The 22,588-nt window shown below is 42.7% G+C and overlaps 1 protein-coding gene across 1 annotated transcript in view; it reads left to right on the top strand.

Moving 5' to 3' along the window:
* Nucleotides 1–817: 817 nt before the first annotated feature.
* Nucleotides 818–22,588, top strand: part of ABTB2 (ankyrin repeat and BTB domain containing 2) — a 111,827-nt gene continuing 90,056 nt past the window's right edge. Inside the window, exon 1 of the mRNA XM_059848457.1 lies at nt 818–1,922. Coding sequence (XP_059704440.1) covers nt 1,061–1,922 — 862 coding nt within the window. The 5' untranslated portion in view covers nt 818–1,060. The remainder of the gene's footprint in view (nt 1,923–22,588) is intronic.

Genomic DNA, 22,588 nt, shown 5'->3' with positions numbered 1-22,588 from the left:
TTTTTGGGTTTTTTTTTCAGTCTGTAGTTAAGGACTGTGTAAGATCTGCCTTGACAGTACTTTTTATAGTGAAAATGTCCTTTTTGAGAAGTTTTGAATGTACTCTCGGCTTTACTCATGCCCTTTCATAAATATCCTACAAACAGTGAGTATATGGCAGCAATAGAAAGCAAGATTCAAAATCCGTGTGAACAAACAGATAAAAATGTCATCCTTTGAGCTGTGTTTTTGAGTTTTTACAGACTTTGTCACAGTGGCAGCATTATCAAGGACACGCATTCTCTCTTGCTTTATCGCGTTTTCCTGAATCGGGGCCGTAAATGGCAGCGGGTTCGGAATCTTTTGGGGTCTGCGTCTTGTAGGAAGATGCGCAAAGCGCGTTTTTAAGTTAAAATCCAGGGATTTCAGGACCCGAATCCGAAACACAGCGAGACCCGCGGCTCTGCCTGCCGCTCCCCGCTTCGGCCGCGCGGGGGCGCGCTCGTCCCGCGCCCTCCGGCGGGACGGGGACGCGCTGGGCTGCTCCGCTCCGCGCGCGTCTCCCGGCCCGAGCCCGGTTTGGGGGGACCCGCGGTGCCTCAAAGGCTCCCGCCGGGGGCTCCGGGCCCCGGGGCCGCCCGCACCATCCCCGGGCCGAGGGCCGACCCCCGCACGGGCCGCTCCCCTCGCCCTCCCTCGCTCCGCCTCCCACCCCGCCCCTCTCGCGTATGATTGGCCCGGCCGTTCCCCCGCCGCCACCTATTGGTGCTTGCCGCGTGCCTCATTTGCATGCGGCGGTGCGGAGCGCGCGGCGGAGCCGCGGCGGAGAAGTTGCGCTGGAGCCGCCGCCGAGCGCCCGGCCCGGCCCGGCCCGCTGCAGCCTCCGCGCCCTCCGCCGCCCCGGCCCGAGCGGGACATGGCTGAGCGCAGCCTCCCGCCGGGATGGAGGTAGCCGGGCCCTCGGGGAGGGCTCCTGCCCGCTGCGCTACCAATCCTCCCGCGCCGCTCGGGTCTCGCTAGAGATCTGCCCCTGCCTCACCTTTCGCGCTTGTCGTGCCGCTTGGCTTAACCCGTCTTTCCTATGGCTGGGATATACAGCTCGACTCTGAAGACCCTGGAGGATTTAACTTTGGACTCTGGTTATGGGGCAGGGGATTCCTGCAGGTCCCTTAGTCTCTCTTCTTCCAAGTCCAACTCGCAAGCTTTCACCTCTTCTCAGCACAGAGGCAACTGGTGGTACTACTCGGGCTCCATGAACAGTAGGAATAACAGCTGGGACACCGTGAACACCGTGCTGCCGGAAGACCCCGAGGTCGCAGATATCTTCTCCAAGTGCCCTAAGCTGCCGGATCTCGAGGAGTACCCTTGGACTGATGAAGACATCGGTAGAATCCTGCGCAAAGGGAAGGGAGAGGGCCAGGGCAGGAGCTTTTCGCAGGAGGCTGTCAGGCGGCTCTCGCAGCTGCTGCGGCGCGCCCTGATCAGGGTGTCGCGGGAGGCTCAGCGCCTCAGCGTGATGCACTCTAAGTGCACCCGCTTCGAGGTGCAGAGCGCCATCAAACTCATCCAGAGCTGGGCCCTGGCCGAGAGCTGCGTGCTGGCCACCGTCAAGGCGCTCTCCCTGTACAGCATGAGCGCCGGCGATGGGCTCAGGAAAGGCAAATCCGCCCGCTGCGGCCTCACCTTCTCGGTGGGCAGGTTTTTCAGGTGGATGGTGGACACGAGGATCTCGGTGAGGATCCACGAGTACGCGGCCATCTCCTTAACTGCTTGCATGGAGAACCTGGTGGAAGAGATTAAAGCTAGGGTTTTGGCGAGTCAGAGCCCCGATGGTGGAGGGGAGATCTCGGCTGAAATCCTGGAGATGGTTATCAACAACGATGCGGAGCTTTGGGGAGTGTTGCAACCTTACGAGCACCTCATCTGTGGGAAGAACGCTAATGGTAAGATCCAGCTTTTGCGGTCTGTTGTCTTCATACCAGCAAGCTTTACTGTAAAGTCCTCGCTCTCTGTGGACTTGGGGTTTTTCTGGGTTTTCTTTGCATCTGGATTACATCTTGCTCATGGTTTGTGTGTGCGTAAAGCAGGCATGACGGTCCTGCCAGGCAAGAATGATTCTGCTCTGTCCTTAAGATGTACCAGGTTATAAAAGGCTGTGGGAAACCAAGCCCTGTTGTCCTAACAAACATCTGACTTTCCACCAGCTGCTGTTTGGAGCATTTTCCCTCTAACTGGCGTGCAAATATGTTCTCTGTAATCCTAAAATGAAATGTGCTTTACAAGCTGCTGTCAAGAAAGTGCCACTGTATCTCTTTTATACAAAATTTATCTTACAGCGAGTATCTTGTAGTTTCATCCTAAATATGCTGTTACCATGTACAGCCTGGAGAGGGAAAACAACATTTTTTTGTTTTCCTTTGCGGTAGTAAAATTCACTTTATGAGCAAAAACTTTGAACTTGTATACTTTGGAATTCCTTGTAACTCAGCAGAAACCTGTGGTGTCCTTTCCTGCCATAAACAAGAGCGCGTGTGTGAGCGTGGGACGGTGTCTCAGTGATGAGAATAACACAGTGTTGAGGTACTTACCGCTGCCATTTGTTTGGAAAGCAAAGTTTCCGAACACTTAAGCAGATAGAGGAATGTTGGCATCTTCTTACGGGAGCGAGGAGCATTTTGGAAGGCTTAAGCCGTGACAGTTGTGTTAAGGATCTGCACTGTTTGTTTTGCATAGTCACACTGAGGAATACCATATTTTTCCCATGGAAAATTCAGAGAAACGTCCAGTTCAGAAAAGTATTTTGTGTACCACCCACGGTTTCATTACTTTTGCTGGCCTCTGTTACGGTCGACTATTCCATGCTTAATGCGTTTGTGATTTAACTCTATAAAACCAAGGGGCTTTTCAAAAGGGAATCTCATAGCGAGAGAAGTAAAGGAGCTGTTTTAATTTGAGGCGGAAAAAACCCTATGAAATTGCCAGAGATGGGCTGACTCACCTTCTCCTCCCTGGATGCATTGATTTCCTGCAGTTTTTCCATACCCAGGCAATTCTGTTGTTCAGATCACTTCAGATCACGAGTAGGTGACTGCAGGGAGTTGTCCCCATTGGGTCAGCATTACTAAACACTTGTGAAATAAATGCGAAGAGCCTTTTGGATGTTCTCTTGGCTCTGCTTAAAGGCATAACTGTAAGTTTCAAAGTCAAACGCAGACCTCTACACTTCTGACTAAAAGCGCTTGGGTGATTAGAGAGGTATGAGGATGTGTCTGCCAAAACACTTGTCATTCTTCGTTTTTCATGGGAGTGGTTGTTTGCCACCAGCTCTGAGAAAAAGACTTGTTTCCCTTCCCTTGTTCCTTATTTAAGGAACCTAGAGTAAAATATTTTGGTTCTGCGAACCAAAATGTACATTTCAGCTCTTCTCTGCTCGGTGCTTCTGCCACACAGGTTCTGTGTCTAAAGTGAAGAGTTTAGACCCTCACTCAGCTTTTTTTTTTTTCCATTAATCTGTTTCTTAAGAGAAATTTCCCTGAAAAACTGCAGTGAGTGAATGGTTGCTGGTGTTGAATGGGAAGAAGGGTGAGTGTGCAGGGAAACGCTTATAAATATGCAGAGCACCAAATGGTCAGTTATGATAACGCTCCTGCACAGTGGAAAGCCAAGCAGTCAGTGGCCACAGAAGGATTGGCTTCTGTTGCCTCTTTTGTTGTTCCTGCCTTTCAGATCAATCCTGTCAATAATTGAATGCATTTTTTAAGTCTGGAAATTGAATAAAACCGCACATGAAGGCATCCTGTGATTTCCTGTGACAGTCTGTCACTAGTGTTTTACCTGACACAAGTCAGTGAATTCTCTAAATGGCTTTACTTGCAGTTGGAAGGCCACAAATGGTTTTATATGGATGCAAAAAGCTTGAAATAACTTCTCTATTCTTCTCCCTGTAGGAATTGTAAATGAGTAGTATTCATATCATTCTGCTCAGTGCTCTCAAATGATCTTGTCTTTTACATTAATTTAAATCTGAAGTAGATCTGGCACTGAAATAACTGGATTTATTCGTGTTTAAGGAGCAGGGAAACTTGCTTTACTGTCACTTTTGTTTCTTTCCTAGTAAAAGTATTTAGTGGAGCACTGGTAAATTGCAAACTTGGGGAGTGTGTGTGTGTGTTGGGTTTTGTTTTATAGCCCTGAGTTTGATGGCAGAGATAAAAAGCACTTAGAGGTTCAGTTCTAGCTCCAGTCAAGCATTGTAATCCCTGGATGAAATCCATGGCGCTGTCCTATGCAGAAGATTGCACGGGATTATCATAATGGACATTTCTGGCATTATGATCTATTGAATACCATTTTCATTATTAGATCAGGACAGCCTGCTGCTTTGGAGTCAAAGAAACAGTAAGTAAATACATAAATCTTCCTAAATTCTCATGAGACTGAGGTTTAGACCTGTATTTCTTCAGTGACTAATCTCCCATCAAAGACCACAGTCCAGTCACTTGAAGCTTTGGAGGCTGAAAGAGCAATATTGTGTATTACAACAAATGTGTTTTAATCAACACCTGCTGTGTGAAGGGTAAAGTTTAAAACTCTGTGAATGCTTAAGGGGGAATTTAAATATTATTTTAAAATAAATAATAATCTGTGGCTTGCTTGTTTATTTGCCCTTTCTGTGAAACTGTTCTTTAATCAACAATTTTGCTGCTTCTGTGAACTGTTCTCTGCCCTCAGTGTGAGTTCTGACTCTGTGCTTGAGACTTGGTGGCTCTGCCTTGGAAGGAGGAGGAATGACCTGAGCCTGTGGCCCTGAGTTCTGCCAGGCTCCGGGTGTGTTAATGCCTCCAAGGGTAAGGTGGTCTTAGGCAGAGTTCAGGTGAGATGTTGCAAAAGCAATGCACTGCTGGAAAGAAAATGAAACAAAAGCAACAAAAAAGATAAGCAGCTACTGAACAATGTAGCTAATGAAAGGTAAAGCGAGTGTAAATTGGACTTCAGTTTTTATTTTTTTATTTTTATTTACATGGAGATCTGTATATGCAGTGGTGGAAAATGCACCCAGTGGTTTCACAGAGATTTTGAGACACGCTAATTAGGAATATTAGGGTCTATTAATTTAAAATGCTGGAGAGAGAAGTTGAAATCTGAGCTTACCTTGGGAATGTGATTCTTTTACTTGATCTGCCTGTGTTTGGTGCATGGCTCTTTAGACTCTGAGCTGTCAGCACTGCAAATACATTTGGATATCATTGCCCTGTTAATTACAGCACTTGGGTTGTAGTGAACTCTCTGGTTATGGTCAGGCACTCTTCTGTCTGCCAGTCCACCTGCTGTGCTGTTTAATGCATCAGCACATCCTGGTGCTCTGGAAATAGAAGTGTTGACAGATGTTTTGCCAGAGGAAAAAAAAAAAAAAGGAGAGGGGGAAGGGCTGGAATTTAACCTGATAATGCTGTTTCTTCATGTACCTCTTAGCCCAAACACTTGAAGTTCTCCCTGGACAAACTAATACACAAATGAGTCTTGTGGTTTGCTCACCTGAGGATGAAGAAAAATAGGGTCTGAAAGAATTTTTCTTGTGTTTTGAGGTATTTTTCTTAGGAAGGGTTGAGGAGGGGAATGTGTAACCTTTCCTCACAGTATGAGGGAGTAGTTTGGACTTTATAAAATTAAACAAGGCATGAATTTTCTTCTCTCTAATACTAAATACGGACAAATCTTACCGAACATCAAACATGGGCTTAGCATTTACTGTCACCAACCCTGTGTCCTTTTTCTATTTCACACTACAAGTTAAAAATTATAGCTGATTTTAACAGAGGATTTTTTAGAGCTACACTGTGATGAAAATTCCTTTTTATACCTGTCACATGGTCCGAAGTAACTTTTTTATTTCTGCATAGTCATGGTACTGTATTGAAATGCAGCATGGGGGGGAAATAATTATATTTCAATAAGCAGAATGTCCTTTTGTTATCTGAGCCGAACTAACTGGTGTGCTCATCAAGAGCCTCATCAATTTTAATAAGCTATCAGCTCCACAAGTCTTCAGGAAAGCACTGCATGGTGGAAGGGGGGCATTTTGGGGAAAAGAGCTGCAAATACAATCTATAAATGAATTTGAGGGGAAATAGAGGATTCATATGGTGGTACAGCAGGTACAGTTTACAAGGTGGCTTGTAAATTGTTTCAGAAAAAAATAATCAAGTAACTCTGTCTTCTGTGTTACTTTGTCTGAAGCAGGAGTTTGAAGCAATTTTGGGGATTCCTGGGCAGGAATTTGGTAACTTATGTACACATTTCCATGTTGGGTGAGCTAGTTGTAGCTATGATCCTATTCCAACTTTGGCTTCATTCAGCTCTGGACCCCCAGCCTACCTTGTGTGCTTCTACTCCTACACAGCCAAGAGCTTGGATTTCTATCCACAAACCCACAGGGACAAATTCTTTAAGCCTAAATATTAATGCTTGTGCACACATGCTCTCCTCTCCTACAAAAAACAAACCACCAGGTGCATATCTGCAGATGTTTGTGTTTTTAATTGTGCATCTTATGTTAAACGACAGAGCAAGTAAGGCTATCCTGCCTATTTTTCCACTTTACTGTGTGTCTATATATATATATATATATATATATATATATATATATATTTAGTTACAGCGAAGGAAAATTAATGATGTAATGATTCTGTCTTAAATTAATCCTTCATATTGCTGATATTACCTCATGGCAATAAAATCTGTGTCTTTTCAGTAAGATTGGTTAAAGAGCAAGTGCTGAAATCCCTCTGTCTGTTACTACCAGCAGGAAATGCTGCTGATGTTTAGATTTTATTGGAATCAGTGTTGCTGGCAACTTAACCCTGTGAAACAGAGGAGTTGTTTCTCTTGGAGAGAAAACTCTGTGACCTCTTTTGTCAAAGCTGAAATCTCTTGTTACTGCTGAAGTTTGAACTGAGCTAATATTGTTTGGGTCAGAACAGAATTTTATCCCTAAGTGATAACAGAGTTCTGGTGTTTGGTTCATTGATTAATTGATTTTCCAGGTGAAAAATAAAGCTGGTTTAGCTCAAAGATTAGCAGTGAACGCGTGTGCAGTATCTGGGGTGCTGTTACATGTTATTTTGTGTATGTGTGTGTCAGCAGAAAATGAGGAATGAGCTCTAAATGTTCATATTATTAGTGATAAAATGCAATGTGTTTAATGTACATTCTTCTGATCCTGGATGAAAGTAGAGATCTTGCAGCTGATTTTGCTGAGCTAAGCCACCAGAATGGGGTTTTTTTTCTCATGTACCCCATCTAATTTCTTATGTGTTTTGAAACAGCAACTCACCTGATCAAGGGAGGGTTGCTGATTGTCAATCAACTTCCATAACTGATCTGTAGGATTAAGGATCTCTTCCTCTTCCTTGAGATCAGTGCTCATCCAGAGCATGGATGTCATATACATATTTTGGTTGTTTTGACATCTTAATCCTCCCTAATTTGGAGCTATTCCAAAACTAACTGCAGTAGTGACAAAGAGTAGTGGTGAATTTTGGATACATTTTGTTCTGTTAATGGGGTTGAGATGAAACATCTTTTTACACTGAAAAATCTTATTTGGGTAGTAATGTTATTGCAGTGTTTTCATGTTGTAATAATTTGTTTCTGCTGATATACATCATGTGATTCAATTACTGCAGTTAATGGTCCATTTAGAGCTTTCTTCATCTGTTTGGTTTTTCTGCCCCTCTCCCCAGCTTGCGTTGTAATGGATGGGTCTGCAACAACTCAAAGGAAATGTTTCAGTTTATGAAGTCCTGTTGCAGGAAACATAAGTAAAAGTACTGGAAACACTAAATTAGCTTGTTGTCCTTTCTTAAAGGTTAGTGCATTTTACATTTCACTTTTTCTTGAGCAATTTGTCAGTTGTGCCAGCAGAATTAAACAGAAGAGAAACAGAGGCTTGTAAACACAATAAACCCACTGGATACTCTGCAGTGCCCAGTTAATCTCTCAGCTGTCTTAATTCTTCTGAATGTTTGGAAGCAAGATGAAAATAATTATCCGTTTACATTTGAACTCTTACTTTGCATTTGGTCAGGGCTGAGCTTTACAGTCAGTGTATGTGGTCCTTATTAATAAACATTTCCTGTTGTTGGAGGCTCAGGATTTTGCAAGCTGGACATTAAGGAAAACCTCTCTCTCCCTGATGAAGTTTTGCCCCACCAGTAGACAGCAGAGAAAATGTCCATTTGCTCATGTTGAACTATGAGAATTCAGGCTGATGAACAAAAGGATAAAAGCAATTGAATTTCTGGTGCTCCCTTGTTTTATTGGGATTGACTTATGTGATATTTTGATTCTTAGTGCCTAACATGACATTCCAATAAATCCAAACAAGCCTGAGGCAGCAGTGCATCCAGGACAGTGGTGGCATCGTGCTTTCTTCATTTACAAATTGGGGCCAAAGTACTTCAACAGAATTCTTGATTCTTTTCTGTACAGAGGAGCAGGTACATTTAAAAAAACAAAGAACAAATATATTTTTATATATATATATATATATATTTATATATATAAAACTGGTGGACCTTGTTGAGAGCATGAGTCAATTTAAGGGTTCCAAGTTGTGGATTTTTTATTGAATACCAGGTTGGAAGAGACCTGAAGGATGACCCTTCCAACCACATGAGTGAGGAGAGCCTTTGAAGTGGAGTTGCCTTGTTTGCATCACAGGACTTGTCCCAAGAAAGCAACAATAGAAAGAGGAAAGGTTTGTTCCTTTCACCTCCAACACATCCAGACTTGCCTTTGGACTTGTGACCCAAGCCAGGCAGGATCTGTGAGCTCAGCCTGCTCCTTGGGAAGGGTTGGGATACAGCAGGTGACCTGCTGAGCTTGGCAAGGCAGAGGTGGTTTTGTCAAGCCCTAATTCAGGTGTCTGTCTGCAGCCTGCCAGGGTAGTGGCTGTGCTTCTGTGAGCTTGGGACATGTGGGATGGAATTAATAGCATGGTAGTAACTTCTGAGGAAAGGGGATGATGTGACTGCTGCGCTCTTCAGGAGGGGACGCTGAGGATTGCAGTTGAATGGAATTCTGAGTTATAAAATCCTTGTCTTCTAAAATCTATTTGTTATGTGGTACTTGCAGGTGAAAGCCCCTTAGAGTTGTAAATTTCCTCCTCCTCATCTGCTCAGAACCTGTTCCCTAATGCTGTGATTCCTGGTTGGGCTGATGCTGTTGAGGAGCTCCTCCGTGGGGCAGTGGTTTGGGTTGGTCTGTGCTGTGATTTTATGTGAAGCAGTTCTCTGAAATTGCCCCTCAGCAGAGCCCGAGGTGCTGGGCTGCAACCTGGGAGCATCATTAAATTGGGTCTCAGGGACAGTTTGGTGCTCTTGGTGTGGCTTTGACCCAGACACTCAGAGGTCAGTTGTACACCTGAGCACTTGTCAGTCTTGTTCTGGTTGTTTAATTATTACACCTGGATCATCTCTTTCTTAAAACCTGTTTGATGTTCACATCATGTTGTGCTTGACCTGCTTCAAGTCTGAATTGAGCAAAATGCCAGAGCAATCTGTCATGAGGCTGCATTTGGCCCTCCCTGTCCAAAAATTAAAAAGCCTTGACATAAGCAAAAAAAAAAAAAAAAACTGGGGGGGAATGTACTTAAACAATTCCTGTAGTTTTTGTGTAGTAACACTAAAATGCTTGAGATGATGAAGAGTGTTTGTGCTAGAATCCTGGGGTACAGACAAAGAACTGAAGCCAAATAAACATTTCAGAGCAGCTTTTCAGTTTGTGGATGTAGATTTATAACAACTGATAAATTTGCTGTGGGGCTGTGCAAGATCAAAGTAAAAATTGTTTATGATATTTTGGGGATGAGAGGAAAGGAACACTACAGAAGACATAATCTGCTTGTTCCATTCTTCAGTGTTTATAACATCACAGTCCATGCTGGATACTTCTGTCACTTTAATTTCTATCCCAATCTGGAGTCTGTTGCCTGGGACCTGGAGAATAAAGGAAAAAATATAACTCTGTTTATGCTGGGACTTATACATTAAAAAGATAAGCATGCAGAGGCATAATTATCTATTATTTTTTGATCCTATATAGCTCTGGATGTTTTCCTGATTAATTCCAAGATGACAGTGAATAGCTTTTCTTCTAATATTTATATTTTATTGTTTGTGAATCAAGCACACTACTATTGGCGCCGAAGGACAAGAGTTGAATATTGGCAGGCAGTTAAAGTAGGGAATTGGGCCAGTTTTGCCTCATATTTATTCTTCAGACTATTTGGTTTTTGATGTTTTACTAGCATTTAGTAGAAGTCAGTTTCTTGTTTATTTTGTTTAGTTGACGACTCAGTACTCCAGGCAGCATGGACTCATATCAGGTGAAAGCAAAACCCAGGGTTTCGAGCTGCTTTTAGGCGGTTCACTCATCTTTATCTCTGATTCCTCTTACAAGTAGTTGTGAGGTTCCTTTTATTTCTTTTCCCGGTTTTTGTGCAATTTCCTGAGATAACACCACAGGCCTAACTAAAACCGTAGGGATGGGTGTTTGTTGTAATAATATGAGAGATAACATATAATGAAATGTATTTCCTCTGAGGGGGTGGAAATAAGTTCTCTTGAACTGCACATTGAATTTCTGCTCTTTTGTTGAATGTTATCTTCATTCTAGCCCCCCACCCTGTTTTGTGCTCAGCTTGCACTGGCGACTTTGTTTAGTCTAGAGATCATAAAAATGTCTCTCAAGCTGCATTGATACAGTTTTATTACTATCTTAGTGTGGTTTCTGGTACTTTTAAGCTGTTATATGAATTTTATAATGTGTCTGTGGATGTGTGGACTCTAGGGACAGTTGGACTTAGAAGGCAGGGAAGAAGGTGAAAAGCTATAATGGTAGTAACCAATTCATAATCTTTATTGTTGTTTTTAATAAACTACCTCATTCTATTGTCAATATATAAAGACTTTTAAAGCTTCCCCTCCCCCCACCCCAGGAAGTGTTATGAAAATTTCTGTTATGCTTTGTCAGCATATGTTGAAACTTTGGCTTGAATGGATGTCAGTTTTGTTCAAACCTGAAGTAAGATCAGGAGATTTGTCAGAGTTGTTGTCAATAACTTGCTGCTGCAAGAAGCTCAGAGTCCAGCCAGGAAGTACTGATTACCTCGAAGTTTAACCTTGCTGCAGCCTAAGGAATAATTTCCACTTGTTTTAATAGATATTTGATCAATTTTTGCTTAGCAGAAAAGACTGGATCCTTTCTAAAGCAGTTGCTTGGTTTCAAAATTGCTTGGATTGAGGCCACATGTTTGTCTGAGGTGGTTTTGTTTTAGTGCTTTGTAATAAACTTAAGGGATTTACACCTTGAGGTGGGAGAAGTTTTGGCGACCATTTCTTCCATGGAAAACCTGGATTGGGGGATTTAAAGCATCTGTGCCCTGAGGTAGTTTTGTAGCTGTGCTGGTGAGTGCAATGTAGGTGACTGGTAGGTTTTTGTTAATCTCATTATTTTGTTGATGTTAATACAATTTGGAAAAGTGTGTCCATCCTCCAGCTCCGTTCTCTAAGGTCAATGCCAGATGCTGAGTCTCTTATTAAAGCCACTCAAGGAAGATTCATGCTCAACATTTCTCCATGGAAAGCAACCTTGGAATTGTTTCTGGCACTTCTTCCCTGTGTGTGTAATTCTGTGGCTCATGTTTTTGAAGCAGACATGTGGAAATGCAGCTTTCACCACAGGTTATTTTGTGGGATGATGTATGCACTGCACATTTATAAATTTGGGGAGGGGGCTGTCTTGCTTTGTTTTCAAACAGTTGAGGTGACCTGTGACCTGCTGGAATTGAGTGATTAAACTCTGAATTTTCTTGTACCTCCACAGCAGTTCAGAATATTCAAAATTCTCCTGTTATAATGTGATGATGTATATGCAAGGCTGTGTGATTGTGGTTTTTCATGTTCACTGCAGAAGGCCAGAGCTCCCCTAAGGCAAGCACAACTTATAAATGAAAATGAATATAATTTATTAGCATGCAGGTAACCCTTACCACACAGCCAAGACTTAGATAATTCTTAAGTTATGGCAGAAGATACCGAGCTGGCACGGGGCATTTGGCCTTGCACCATCTGCAAAGCCCGCACTCCAATTTTCTGCTGTTGCCATGGGCTGCAGACTCAGACAGGAAATCATGGTAGGATGGGAAAGGCTCCAAAATACACACAGCCTGTATAAGGTTTGCAGTTAAAAGGGAGTTTCAGAGAACAGGCTATCTGTTCTGCTCACCAGGCAGGGAGAAGCAAAGCTGCCTTGTGTGTGCCCGCGCGCTTTAAATGTCCTGGTATGTTTTATACGCTCATTTTTTTAAAAGCTGGAATTTTTTCCATGTAAAGTAACATGCAGAACTTCAAATGATCCATTGATGTACGAGGGGCCTGATTCAGCCCTTGCTTAATTGGTCATGCTGGGCTGAAAGCAGAGGAGAGAGGAGTAACCACATGGAGCTTGGGGCACATCAGGCAGAAGAGGAGCCCCTGCCTCTCCTTCCCAGGGACTCATTTTGGGAGTTTAGTTCTATTTTCAGGGATCAAGGCCTGGGTTCTCTGCACTACAGAGTGTTGCTATGAGGGGCTGTGTGTGTATGGCCCATCAAGTGACAGGGGTGCAGAAGGTGCTTGGTTAGTGGAGTTGCTTTCTAACCCTGGGTAGATCACAGGGTCAGAGTTAATGCATTTTCCTTGAGCTGTAGGTTAAAATAGGCAATGCTGGAGTGATTTGCTTTGGAGAGCAAACAGTTTTATCATCTGCCTATGAGAGATAAGCACAATAATCTGTGTGTAATGAACGGCACAGTCTGCAGAGCTTCCAGTGTGTCTGAAGTGTAGTGTAGGACTGGTCAGCTTATGCTTCCTTTACAGATGGGGGAGAGGATAATTTCTCCAGCAGTTCCTAATTTAATTTTAGTAAAGGAGATGCTCCTTGACTAAAATTTACAGCAAATCCACACTGAGCATTGTGCTTGGGAGGCATTCTGGACAGACAGAACAGGAGCTCAGCAAACTTCTTGTGGTAAAAACCTGCTTTAGAACTTTCTCTCCAAGGCCCATCTGTGGTTTTTAATTCTGACTGAAGGAAGCTGTATAAGAGGGTGGCTTGTTTGCCGGGCATTTTCCAGTTTGGCTTGTGTATGTAGTGCCTCTCCAGCTGCTTGGAAGAATGGAACTGTGAACAGGAGTAAGGTGAGGTCTGTGTGTTACACTGCCAAATATTGCTGGATGCACTGGTGATGTATTTGTCAAGAATGAGACTGGAACTACCAATTAATCTTGTTAGAAATTAAAAACTTGGGTAGGGTTTGACCCTGGGCCTGGGATCAGTGACTGAGGCAGTTTATTTCATGACCCTGGATCTTCCAATAACTGCTGCCTTTTTATGTGCAATATAATGTCAGAAAGATTTGCTGCTTTTCCTTTTTGATTTTATTTAAATCTGATGGGAGACAGTGTTCAAATGGCAGACTGTCTCAGCCAAGCCATCTGCCTGAGCCCTCAGCAGCGCATTGTGTTCCTGAAAGAGCATTCTAGGGAAACATCCCAATTCTGAAAAGTTTGAGCTGATTCTACATTAAAAGAAGTGATCCAAAAAGCTGCTGGTGATTTACATGTGAACACTGCCAAGTATTTCTCTGATGAGAGTGCATAACAAAGGAGTGCTCAGCGGTTGAGTAAGGCTGATTGGAACAATCTGTTGTGGGCTACATCTCTTTCTGATGCTCCACAATGGTGAGAAGCTACTGTCACTTGTATTTTCAATCTGTATTTTGCTTAGAGGTACGAGATCTTTTGTTGTCAGGTCCCTCGAGCCATTTGGGGGGGGGGGGGGGGGGGAAGAGACAATATTTCTTGCTTGCTTTAAAATATTCATGGAGCTTGCATGGGCTGGCTTCAGCTGACTTTGTCACCCAGAGTGATTTCTAGAAGAGACAAAGAAGTTGTATTTGATTCGTCTTAATTAGGGCTTGATAGACACATTCTAATTTGACTTCTGGGTCTGAATATGGATCTGCATTAATAATCAACTGCTCTCCTAACCTTGCTTTTTGTTCTCAGCTGTTACTGAGGAGTTTGCTCAGGGAATAGCTGGAAGTATTTGTTGTGTGGACAGTTCATCTGAGGACACTTTTCTGATGTTCAGGGACAGCAGGTTATTCTCTGGGCTTGTTCTGTGATGAACAGCACGAGCTTTAGCAGACTCGTGTGGGAGTGATTTCTTCTACTTTTTTTGTGATTTGCTGTTGAAATGAGGCAGGTCATATAAAGCAGCTGCTTATTTTGGAACAAAATCAGCATAACACATTAAAGAACTCATTAGTCACTTAGCTTGACCTTCATTTATTATTAAAAAAAAATTATTGCATCTCTTGTACATTTTGAAATGCCAGGGATCCTAAGACATATGTTGTCTATTCAGATCTATAGGTTAAGAGCATCAAATAGTTATAATAGGGAGTAAAACCAAAACAGATTCCTGTTGAAGTATTGGCTCTCCATTTACTCATTTTTAGGAACAGGAGGTGGCTGTATAAATACCTGCACAAAGAACTGCTCTGAACTCTCTGCTTGTGTAAATTTTTGTCCCGGGATAGTGGCTTCTTCCCTTTGTTCAGTTTTGCTAACACAAAAGACTTCACTTTCCTAAAAGTCTTTCAGTGCATTAACCAGCTTCTGCATCTCCTCTCCCCTCAAAAATCCCAGTGCTTATTTTACAGCAGGACTTATTCTGTAGTTAAAACCCCAAGTTCCTTGGGGATGTCTTTCTTCTATGTCCCCTGTGTAGTCCTAATGGTATGAGAAGAGCTTACTACGTTATAATCACGTTAACTTGTTACAGAGTTGGGTTTTTTTGAGGAGTGGGGGTAAATGGATCAACCATTAAAACCTAGATTAGTTTTGAGACAGGGGAAGGGATCAGTAGATTTGGTCAGACACCTGCTCTTTAATTGTCTAATAATACAATTGTCTGCTCCTGCAAGCCAAAATGGAATCATAAGCATGGGACCAAGCTTCTATTCAGCCTTTAAGGAGGGTACTCAAGCAGCATTTTCATTTTATGGGGAGGGTACAGTCAGGTTTGTGTGGTCATTAATATATAGGAGTTCATAAAACTGGCAGCCTTAATTGGATAGAAAGGTTAGTAAAGCATGAGGTGAACCAGAATGAGATCTCTTGGGGTCTGAGTTGTGCCTCCTCTTAAAATACGCATGGCTTGGCACAGTGAGTAGCTGGGGCTGAGAGCAGAGTAGTATTAATTTTGTTTGAATAATGGCATTCATGTGCCTATGCTAATGAGTGTGTTCTGCTGCCCGTCCTGCAGGTTGTGGACTGGACTTTGAGCTTATTTCACATCTCTAGTGCTTATTTCACATCTTTAATGGCTTCCTTCTGCAACAGAGCCTGTCTTGATTCCCAGTGATGTAATGGATCAGAACCTGACCTTGCTGCACTGCTTTTCCCACAACTGTTGTGCAGCAATCACACAGCTGTTCACTGATTTTTTTTTTTTTTTCAATTGGCTTTTTTGGGCTCAACTTCCTAATGCAAGTCATCAGCCACTCTTTGGTAACAGCATTTAGGCAGTGCAGGCAATGTTGTTGAAGGCTTTAAGTACTGCTGAAGTGTTGGATCTGCTCTAAATGTTGAAGGAATATTAGGTTTATTTTTATTGGTGGGGAATTATGTGCTTCCTTTGCCCCTCTCTTTTCCTCAGCTTAGGAAAGCTAAGACAAAAGCAGTATTTAATAAAGGAGTGAGGTGTTTCAAATAGAAATATCTCGTAGGCTTTTTTTCCCAATAATGTCATGGATATGTGCTCTGTTACATTCAGCATCAGGGAAGTTGCATGGACTAGCAGTTCAATGTGTTTTGGGGTTTATTTCTGTTTTTGGGGGATTTTTCAAGTATTTGTGATTCATTGTGAAAGTATTGTGAGCTGATGAATTGAAGCTGAGAAAGGGTGGGAGGAGGAATAGAAATCAACACTTCACAAGCTAGAAATCTCAACTGCAGTGCACCTTAGAATCATTGAAATGCTGGTTAGGATTTGCTCCTGGAGGTTGTTCAGTCCATTTCCACTTCTGGTTGGACTCCTGCCAGAACTAGATCAGCTGAGTGATGGCTTTGCATCTCTAAATCTTGGAAACACCTCTGTGGTAGATCCCACAGCCTCACTGAGCAACCTGCTCACTTATTTTAGTGAAGAAGTTTCTCCTGATGTCCAGCATGAGGCTCTTAAGTCACTGTTTGTGCCAGTGCCCATCATGTGCTGCTTCTGAGAAGAATTTGACTCCACACATTTTGTAGCCACCCTTCAGATAGTTGTAGGTGCTTTTTAAATTGGCCTTTAGTGTCCTCAAAGCCAGACTCTACAAGCCCAGCTCCTGTACCCTCACGATTTCCAGGCAGAGACCATCTGGTCTCTCTGCAGTTTATTCAACCCCACTTGAAGTGGGGAGCCTAAAACTGTGTTCCCCACCAACCTGCTGAGGGTGCTCGTGAAGGGATTGAGCAAGCTGGACCTCAGGATCTGCTGTTCTCTGATCATTATCAGTGCATTGTATTGTGTGGCTTGCTCTCATCTCTGCCTCACCTTGAGTGCAGACCTTTCAGGTTGGAAAGTGCTGCTGAATTATATGTTCGAGGCTGTGACTTTTTGAGGTGGAAAAAGGAAAGTTTGTGGAATTTTCATTCTGTCAGAGCATGAAACTCGGAGAGCCCTTTGGAGTTTCCATAGAGAAATTACTTCATCTGTGACTAGGATGCTTGCTGCCACAAGCAGGGTTCTTGAGTTCCTTTGTACCCACTGGTACAGTCAAAACTATTTCTGATGTTTAAAAAAACCGAAATGAAACAAAAATTAAAAAGCCACTGCATCTCCAAACCACCAAAAAACTCCCTGAAACACCCAGCAAAATCAAACCAACAAAAATCCTTAAAGTCTTCTGTGTGGCAATTGAATATTATGGGTTTTTTTGTAAACTCACCTGAGTTACAGCTGTTGCAGTGTGTGAGAATATCAATGTTTTCACTGCCCAGACACTTTCAAACCCAAGGGTTTGAAGTCTGGCTGTGAGTCTGTTTCTGCCTGAGATCTAGTCTCAGGTTTTAGTGCTTGTTTTCTTTCTCCTTTCGTTTCCTGTCCCCCCAACCAGAGTTGAAGGCACAACCTGCATGATGATTTTAAGCTTAGAAGATGGGAAAGAAGGTTACAGCACACTCTCTTTTGTAATTCTTCATCACTGGCTGCTCTTTCTAAATTTGCAGTCACTTGCATGAATGCAGCCTCCATGTACCTGGAGAATTGAGGCACTCTGTGCAACTGGAGAAGTGAGAAGCAAATGTTTTGGTTTCTCTACCCACTGCATTGTGGAGCTTTCACAAACAAGCAAAGGCTCATTCAACATTTCTTTGGAAAAATGTGGCTCTAAACACTGCTTGCCCAGGAAAACAGTTACGGGATTATGTTGTAGTTTTACATAACCCTTAAAAACATAACGTCACCACCAAAAATTACAGACCAATAATATAAAAGCAAACAGTTGAAGAGGATTCTATTTCAATTAAAATAGCAATGATGGTGACTGGGCAAGTTTCAGTATAGCTTGTCTTCCAACTTTCATTTATTTTGCTTCTAAGGTTATAAACTTTGGGGGAGAGAGGGGGATGGAGACTGTGACACTGAAAGTTATTCTGTCTTAACTTGTTCAGCTCTTGAACAAGCTCCTAAATCTCAAGCTTTTGAAGTAATTAGTACAAATAACTGATAAGAGTTGTAACTTTCTCTTCTGTGGAAAAGTTGAGCTTGTGCCGAACCCTTCCTTGAAGAGGCTGGATCCCATCAGCCAGCAGTGCCACTCCTGGATGCAGGCTTTCCTTAGAGGAATGGAAGATGGAAAAAGAGTAAAGACTTCTTTTTTTACATAATTAAACCTCTGGAAAATGTCAGCAGAGATAATGCTGACTAATGAGGTATAGACTGCAAATATTGGTATATCCCAGAAAATGGTGTTCTCCTGTCTGGGGCAGTAGAACTAAATTGGGTTTGGTTGTAGCAAGAGGGAACTGCACACAAATTCATGTTTGTCTTGCTCTAATTGAAGTAAACCCCCTGTGAAATTGCTACCCAGAAATGACCTCACCAAGGCTGTTTGCTCAAGCTCTTGGCAATCAGTTTTGAATACTTAATGCAGTCGCCAGAAAGCAGCAAAAACCCCCCATGTGCTACAGAATGAGATGGTGGTGTTGTCCCTTAACCAAAATGCTCTGATTCCTCTCTGCTTTCAGCTGAAAAAAATAAAATAGTATTTTAATGTTGCATTTATTAGTTACACCCTGCCATGTGAAATCCAAAGAAATGGCTCTGTGTAGATGCTAAAAATGCCAGAGGTTAACTTCATTTCATATTAATCTGAGTAACTATAGTGGGCTACTTAAATACAAACCCCGGGTGGAGGGAAAATCCTGCACTACCCTTATTGCCAGTGAGACTTTGAATTTAGGTAATTTCATGCATGCAGAGGTAGACTTTATTTTTCCTTCATCAGCTAAAATAACAATAAAGCCCAACTTGGTATATTTATTTAATGAAACACAGGATCCCTGCCCTGATGGTTTTAATCAGTCCCCTTGCTATGTGGTAATTAGGGGTTCTCTCCCGTGGTTCTGTTTTTACTTAACTTTCCGAATGTGCAGCCAGTTTAAGTTTCGAGAGATACTTGCAGCTAAATGTTGCCTCATTTACATGCGGATTATCCGGAGGGGACTCTTAAACGCGCACTCACGTTACAGAAATGCAGCCCCTTTCAGCACTTTCTCATTCAGGGAGTAGCGTTCTCCAGGAAAATGTTATCTTTTGTCAGGAACTAATTCATTCCACTCGGGGGATGTGACCAGCCCTTTGATTCCTCGCACACACGAGGTTTCAGAAGCTGGAGGTGGCTCAGAGCCAGGTTTGCCTCTGTCCCGATGGATGCAGCTCTGCTAATTCAGGAGAGCATCCCTGAAATCAGGTTCGGGCTGTGCATCTGTCACAGGCGAGCCCTGTATTAAACACCGGGTGAGAAATGGGCTTTTCCTGACCAGACAGAGCCTGTCAGTGCTTCTCATCTTTGTTTAATAACCAGATCCCTTCGAGGGACCTGAGAAGTGTTGTATTTGTGCCTCTAACTGTGCAGCTGGGTGCCATTTGCTCCTGGCAGCTATGGAGTGGCTGGAGACGCAAGGAAGTAGAGCAAATACAGAGTATTTAAAGCTCTCTAAAACAGCTTCCCTGCATAATGTGTGATGTTAAAATACTAGGTGGCAGTTTGGGCCGGTGTAAAAGTTTTATTGGAGTGAGTTTGAGCCAGCCACATTATTCAGGAAGCCACTACTGAGCTCTCAAGTCGTCTGAAACGTGTGCTAGTAAAACCCTTTTTATAAAGCAATACAACCCCATGCAAGTTCCCCATGTAACTCCTCATCTGTGTCCTGGGACTTAGCTGGTGGGATGTTTGGGCTGCTGGTTTGTACAGGTACTCTGCTTGTAAATCCAGACAGGAGTGAGCTTCTCCCGGTCCCAGGATTCTGGAGAAACCGCCTCTGCACTGTGCTGAAAGCTTGTAATTAAACTTTGCTCATTGCAGAACGGAGCCCTGCTGCTGGTTCATTCCCTCTCAAAGTATTAGGAGGGAATTTGTAAAGTTTTATGCAGCACACCATGTACTTACATGTTTCTGATCTTACAGCAGTTGTATCTGATGTCTTTGCTACAAGCACAAATATCAAAAAGCATTCCCAAAAACGTGACCGTAGACGGTGGAACTGGAGTTTGAGATTGCAAAAGGGGAAGGAAAGTCCTCTTTTATAGCTTTTGTCTCAGAATAAATTAATCTGAGACTAGATTAACAGGAGATTAAAGCATTTGAGTTGCAAATGCAAGTGAGTAACTGGAGAGATTTGGGGTCAGAGCTGGGACAAGTTGTACAGGAGCGTTGCTCCCCAGATGTGGATATACACCCAACTGGTTCCAAAGGTCCTATGCTACAAATACCCCCCTGCTCCCATTCTTGGGAATACTGATAATTGTGAAATACCCTCATAGCAGAAATGCAGTGTTAGGATGAAGGTCTCTTGTGTTCTGAAGGCAGTGGGATCTCTTGTTATTTGTCTAAAAAGCTGTTCAGATTCTGAGCTAAATAGGTCTTTCCAGGCTTCTTCACTCACTTCTTTGATCTGGTTTGGCACTTTTCTCTTTCATTCTGTTGTAATTTTTTTTTTCTTTGCCGCTCAGCTGCTCTTAATCACAACAGCTCATGAATTTGGGTGCTTAGCTCTGACTTTGAGGGGGTTCATCTTTACATTTTTATCATAAATAACAAACCCAAGAAATTGGCAGTGTGCTTTAAACATTTTCAATAGGAAGGCTTGTTGTGATGCATAGTGAGAAACCTGTTTCACTGGTACCAGTAACAGTCTATTAACAGCAGCTTAACTTTAAATTTACACTTACTGCCCACAAAAAACCCTCATACACTTAAAGCAAAGGTAATTTTCTGGTGGGAAGAAGACACAGATACATAAATAATACGGTTGTGGAAGAGCTGTGTGTGAATACTGTGGTTTGGAAACCAAGCAGGAGGTGGAGATTGCAAAACAAATTGCTCAGAATTCTTCCTTCATTCTCCTCTCAAAAAAAAAAAAAAAGGGAAGGATGACCAAGAATGAGAATTATGACCTAGCAGCAGGGAACTCAGCACTGAATGGATTTACTGTAATAGTAGTACACTGCAGTTACTGTAGTTACTTCTATAGTAGAATCCTGTGAAGAGCATGTAGGTCAGTGGAGGACTAGGGGTGTCCCCTGCTTTCCTGAGGGATCAAATATTATTCCTGCTTTTATGTTAATTGGCCTGGATGCAGTCAAAAATATTTGAAATATTTGCAAACCTCTCCAGGTTTGTCCTCGTTATTTCTAGGGAATGTGGCAGTGGATGGAAGATTTGGGTGAATAAACATGACAAAGTTTAAAAAATGGGATCTGTGTTCACTGCTGGGGTTGTTCTGTGGGAAAAGGAAAACTAATCCCTTTGGGGGAAAAAGGAAAAGGAAAGCAGATCCCTTTATGAAAATAAGGACATGTATGGGATAGATTTTTCTTGTACTTTGAGTACCTTTTTATTTTTTCAGCAAGGCCTGACTTCATTTAAGTTGAATATTGATGCTAATTAGTACGGCATCCTACCCATTATATTGATGTGGCACTGAAAACTCAATTAACTGTGCGAGACCACCTTTTAAGTCAGTCTTAAAGTTGGGATTGAATTCTAGATGTCCTGGCTGGTGCAGGTTTTGAGTTTTTGTGTTCTCCTGGTGTGAAAGTTTAGGGCTTAAGATTCCAGAGGACAAGTTGCACTTGGGACAGCACCAGTTGATGATGGGAATCTTTAGCAGTGATTTTATACCACGAGCATCAAGCCTTCAGTGAAAATAACTGCAAGGCCTTACTGTAGTAAAAATCACTGATGCTTGCAATAAATTCCACAACTGCTCTGAACTGCCTGCTCATCTGATGTTTTCTCTGCAGCCTGGTAGGCTGGGACAGCCATGAGGAAGAGCAGTGAAAATCTGAGTAGCCAAATAACTCTGGGGATTTCCATTCAGCTCAGCTGTGGCATTCTGTCAGATTGAAAGTCAGTGTATCATGATGGAGTATTCTGAGGAATACCCTGTGTACAGCCAGCCACATTTGGATAACATTTCCATGCTGTAGGAGAGCAGAACACTGTGAAACCTCATTACAGAACATGTTGGGGCAGCTCCCCAGCAGCAGCCTCCACGTTATCTGCCTGGTGACAAACGCTGGCTCAGCCCAGCAACTTCTGCTTTCTGATAAGCCAAGGTGGTTTCCTTGTTGCAAATCATGGGAAGGTCTCTTTCTCTTTCTCTCTCTAAAGCTGAGTCTTCTATTTTTGGATTCAGTTTGGCTGGCGTTGATGATGACTCTGCTGGGTACGTCAGAGGCTGTCTTGGTTCTTTTTTTAAAATATTCTCCAGCTGGGCGGAATTAGGGCATACCAGGCACATGAGGAAAGCCTCTCTTCCCCTTTCAGCAATATGGAAAAGCTGTGTGGGTTCTCTGGGTGTTTGTGTAGATTTCCAAGCATTGTAGGCAGCATAGAGGTGGAGAAGATGACACACAAGAAGTTGTGTGCTGCTTCTACCTCACACCCTGCTTACAAAACACTGCAAGGCAAGCCTTAAATAAAGAAACCTATAAACCTTACTATTATAATAAATAACTTGGATTTTTTATGAAGTATTTCTTGTTGGAGTTTTTCAAGTACTAGATAAGCTTTGTAGTGCTTATTAAGGCAGGAGGTATTGCAAGTTTAAAACAAAAAGGAAAATAAGAAATGTATGCAGAAGTGATTTGTTTAAAATGACACCCAAAAGTGGCAAAACTGGAAAGAATCCTTGAATCTGAGTTGATATTGTGGTGCTACCTAATGGCCAGAAGTGCTGTTAATTCGGGACTTGTACCAGTTCTTCAGGAATTGAAGCAGAGGTGTCCT

The sequence above is a fragment of the Haemorhous mexicanus genome, chromosome 6 (genome assembly GCF_027477595.1).
Source record: "Haemorhous mexicanus isolate bHaeMex1 chromosome 6, bHaeMex1.pri, whole genome shotgun sequence".
NCBI lineage: Eukaryota > Metazoa > Chordata > Aves > Passeriformes > Fringillidae > Haemorhous > Haemorhous mexicanus.
Note: the sequence above shows the minus strand (reverse complement) of the source record. Positions and strands in the feature narration are given on the sequence as shown.